This window comes from Primulina eburnea, chromosome 3 (genome assembly GCF_022965805.1).
Source record: "Primulina eburnea isolate SZY01 chromosome 3, ASM2296580v1, whole genome shotgun sequence".
NCBI classification, from domain to species: domain Eukaryota; kingdom Viridiplantae; phylum Streptophyta; class Magnoliopsida; order Lamiales; family Gesneriaceae; genus Primulina; species Primulina eburnea.
Genome location: NC_133103.1, coordinates 45432044 through 45436544, shown reverse-complemented (window position 1 = coordinate 45436544; position 4501 = coordinate 45432044). Strand labels below are relative to the sequence as shown.

At 34.0% G+C, this 4501-nt stretch overlaps 1 protein-coding gene across 2 annotated transcripts; it reads left to right on the top strand.

Moving 5' to 3' along the window:
- Positions 1-2567: 2567 nt before the first annotated feature.
- Positions 2568-3883, top strand: LOC140828502 (protein SOB FIVE-LIKE 5-like). Of its 2 annotated transcripts, none has more exons than XM_073191443.1 (4): positions 2568-3173; positions 3303-3332; positions 3483-3543; positions 3634-3883. In XM_073191443.1, exons 1-4 carry the CDS (start codon positions 2751-2753, stop codon positions 3660-3662), a joined length of 543 nt encoding a protein of 180 aa, XP_073047544.1. In that variant the 5' UTR covers positions 2568-2750; the 3' UTR covers positions 3663-3883. The 2 variants fall into 2 exon arrangements, with proteins under 2 accessions (XP_073047544.1, XP_073047543.1); XM_073191442.1 differs by having other exon boundaries at positions 2571-3173; positions 3303-3356.
- The last annotated feature ends 618 nt before the right edge of the window (positions 3884-4501 follow it).

The window sequence follows — 4501 nt, the reverse complement described above, 5'->3', positions numbered from 1 at the left end:
CGATCGAATCCAGGTCTCTCCCCTTAAAATCAAGAAAAGTAGTCAAAATGCTGCAAGCTCCCGTTTGTTTATTTGTTTGTTTGTTTGTTTGTTTTTACTGTCTAACTCCGGACAACCTACGCGCTTTATGTAAAAAAAAAATTAAATTTTGGTGGGTGTGAAACTGACCAGCAGCAAGATTTGATGTTTTTTCTTGATTGAGATTCTTATATATATATATATATATATATTGGAAAAAAATGTGCACATAAGATTTTCTTTTTTGCGAAAATCGTATTTTTTTCGGGGTATCGAAATGGAAAATTATACCATCGGATCGAAACAACAATCAAACAAGATATTTCAACAGTATTATCAACACATAGTATCTCAATCGTCTATTATGAGAAAGTCTTACGAGTCTACATCTATGAGACGGATCAATGCGATTCATGTCTACAATGCAAAATAATAATTTGACATGTTTAAAAAAAAAAAAATTCATGAGAGTTAGGTTGAGTTAGAGATTTATTTCACAAAATTGATCCGTAAAATGGGATGACAATTTTTTTTTGTGATTTTGTTGGTTTGGTCAACCACTGTAGACTATATTCTAAGTCCCCTATATTGGACGCTAACTGATTATAATAACTTAATTATATAGGAGTACTAATATTACGATAATCAATACCCCCAAAATGATTCTTATTCAATATTCCTCTAATTCACTCGATAAAAATTGTAATATTATCAAATTTAATGATGAAAGAATTGTCTGACATATAACTACTAAATAATAGGAGAACTGTGTGTATCGAATATCTTTGTTGTAATAACTAACACAACGTGCGGCGGAATAAATAATTTAGCACACAAATACTTTATGTAAATAAAATAAGAAACAACTAATTATAATACATAAGTGTTCATACTTGTGTGGTTTCTCAGTAAAAAATACTCACTAGAAAATGTATTCGGTTTATGCACAAAAAGAATACTAATAATTGTAATAACAAAAAGCTAGCATCTTGAATTGCTATCAACAAAAACAACCAAATAACTTTGGACGCAAATTCTGTGTACTGAAATCAAGTTTGCTGAAGAACTCTCAAGCAAAAGTTTGATTATGTATTATATCTGAAAGTATGCAATGCTTCACGGAAACATAGCGAGATTCAATCACTTGATTTCTTCATAGAAACACACAATTTTTATGTTTTTTTCTTGCAATATATCTCACCTTTTTTTTTTGTTGTTGTAGAATCTATTATTCGTATATTTCGTCATTAGTTTGGGTTGGATTCATCAGGTTGGACAGCCTGACATACAATTTAAGTAGTTTGAGTTGAAATTTTTTCCCGGTCCTCTCGTACTAGGGAAAGATCCTCTCAATGCTCTAACGCTTACACCGGATATGTGATCACAAGCCTGGGCGGCCGGCTTGAGGAGGGCTTATATCAGCCCGCAGACCTGGAAGGAAAATAAAAAATTTACATTATATATTTAAAGTGATATATGTAATTTTTTAATGAAATTTCTGAATTTTTTTATTAATTACTTTCTATAAATGTAGACGGTCTCACAAGTCCTATTTTGTGAAACATATCTTTTATTTGAGTTATCCATAAAAAAAATATTGATTTTTATGCTAAGAGTATTACTTTTTACTGTGAATATCGATAAGGTTGATCCGTCTCACAGATAAAGATTCGTGAGACTCAATAGCCATGATTTATTTAGAATCGAGCTTGAACTCGAAAACTCGAATCGGTTCGTAAGTTGGGCTCGACTCACATGCAACATAGCTGGCAGTGATAAAATTCATGGCTCAATTTGGCATGACATTTAATGACCAGCGAGAAATCACAACTCATGCTTTTTTTTACCTTTCCTTCATTCACGTCATCCCTCCCATGTTACTACTATATACACTAGCCTATCACACTTCACTAACTATCAAAAAAGTTAAAACTAAAATCCACCAAACGTTGTATACAGATATTCATGCTTATGTAAAATCATCCACATGCTACAGATTTTTATCATCTCATCTCACGAGTCAAGCGAAACCTTACTTTATAGAACATGCTTTAACTCTGCATTGCGAATATTCGAATTAACAAATTTTCCATTTAGAACTATTTGATGGTGGAAAAAACTTGTGTGAGACGATCTCACGGGTCGTGTTTATGAGACGGATATCTTATTTGAGTCATCCATGAAAAAGTATTATTGTTTATGCTAAGAGTATTACTTTTCATTGTGAATAGTATCCGTGAGACGGTCTCACATGAGACCACTTTTTGATGTTTGGAGGGGGAATTCGGCGAGAATCCGGGAGAGTTATTATCCAGATTATGAACAAGCATCTTGATTCAAGATCCCGTTTCAAATTTCACATGAAGTCAGTCAGCATTGCCCCCCTCACCCCGACTCTAATTTAACTTTGTCCCAAGTTACTGGTGCATATATTCACCATCATCAAACGTACGTCAATGCCCCCCCCCCCCCCCCCCCCAGACAACTGGCAAGTTTGATTCTTCTCGAAATAGATATACAATATTAGGGCAAAAGGATAGAGCCAAGGACAAAATTTGTCTAGGATTTGAGTGCGATTCATTTGCTCTCATATTTCTTCTTCTTCTTCTTATATATATATATACATACAAAACAAGAACAAAAACACAGCTCATATATCATCGTTCTTCTCGCTTCACGATCTCTCCCTCACTCTCTTCAACAAGAATTCTATATATTTCTAGCCGGTCATTATGAATATATCAACCTCTGAATGCAGCAGCGAATGCGAATCCGGATGGACCATGTACTTGGATCAAACATCCAAGTCCACGGATCGGTTCACCAGGGATTTCTCCAAGAAATATTGCGAAGAAAACGGAGAAGATTCTTATGCGTACCAAGATCAAGAAGACGATGAAGATCTGTCCATGGTGTCGGATGCATCATCCGGCCCGCCTCCACACTTACAAGAATACGAGAACTACGCCGCCGCGGGCCGTGGCGGAGGAGGTGAGAAACAGTTCTTCCGTGGCTATGCATCTTCGGTTTCGGAAGATTCGAGTAAGAAGAAAATCAAGCAGAAGAGCAAAGCAAAAGAGACAATAGATTACCAAAGGCAGCATAATTTTTGTCTTGCTGATACTGCTAGCTCTCCAGTCTTTCATTTTCCCCAGGTAAGTTCAAGAAAATTAAAGTAAATGGGGAAAAAGTTGTCCTTTTCTATTTTTATTTGGACCCTTCTGAGATTTCCATTTTTTTTTTTGAAATTTTCATTGATTAAGTATCTTTAAATTGAATTTCAGGACAATGTAGCTCCTTCTGGCTTTTCACAGGTCTTTTCTGCAGCAAATTTTGAGGTAACAGATTTTTTCTACCTTCTTATTTATAACTGGACTGATCCAAGAATTCCATTGAAATTCTAGATAAATTACATATAATTTTTATTTGCATATCATTAATGATGATAATTTCTAAATGTTCAGAACGAATCGATACCAAAGAAGCAAACAGGATTCCTCAAATCTTCCACAAAAGGGAAATCCGGTGAGTAATTTTTTGCCCCATTTTTGCTAGCTGTGAATGATCTTATTCAACATTTTCATTGGGAAAACGACTGAAATTTTACTTTTTCAGGCAGTTTTCTTGGAAGAAAGAGGCAGTGATAAGACAATAAAATTTCTGTCTGATTCTTCTGCAAATTTCTGAGCAAGAAATGCATGAGGTTCTGGAAGCAAAAGGAAAATGGCAGTTGAACTTTTGAAAAATCATTGTTTGCATCCTTTTTTTAATTTATTTCTTTAATCTTTCCTACCTGTTATTTGTTCCTGTCCGTGTAGAAGGGAACAAGCCTGAGATCAAAAATGTAAAAATGAAGTTTGAAAAATGAAAAAAAAAAAATATAATAAATCAAATGTTCTTTTGAAGTTTCGTTTTCTGCATTAGCTGTCTCACACAAGAATTGGGATAGTTTCATCTGCCTTTATCGTTCCGGAAAAACTATTGTGTTTATAAAAAAAAAACAAAACAAAACTTCGTTGCTGTCCATGAAAATTAGCTCGAATTTGTATAAATCGAAAGAACGAATTGTGATTGGATTGATGCATTTGAGGAACTCAATTTGTGTTTAAAACTAATCAGTCAAAGTTACAGGATTGTTGGACACATGATTCAATCCAAACTTACGTAAAAATAATATTTTTTTAATTTATCTAATTATTACATTTATTTTATTTGTATATTTTAAACTGGTTCTCGGTCGATTCAGCTAGCCGTCTAAAATAAGAATACAGTTTGCTCTATCTTTGATATAGCATCTGTGATGTAAGCGTCATGTTCCATTAATAAGGACATAGGGATGTTCATTCATACAGATCTCTATTCATTCATTCATACAAATGGTAATTTGATGATGTATTGAACAACCATTGAAGGTCAAACAAGCAATGGATTCTGTGGCCTCAATGAAATAGTTAAGTTCAATGAGTTGAATTTGACGACTATA

What these genes read in the sequence shown, in the direction of transcription:
- LOC140828502 (XM_073191442.1), top strand. Translation starts at nt 2,751, where the DNA reads ATGAATATATCAACCTCTGAATGCAGCAGCGAATGCGAATCCGGATGG. An exon ending in TTTCTGCAGCAAATTTTGAG is followed by an intron (nt 3,357 to 3,482) that starts GTAACAGATTTT and finishes CTAAATGTTCAG; the next exon opens with AACGAATCGATACCAAAGAA. An exon ending in TTCCACAAAAGGGAAATCCG is followed by an intron (nt 3,544 to 3,633) that starts GTGAGTAATTTT and finishes TTACTTTTTCAG; the next exon opens with GCAGTTTTCTTGGAAGAAAG.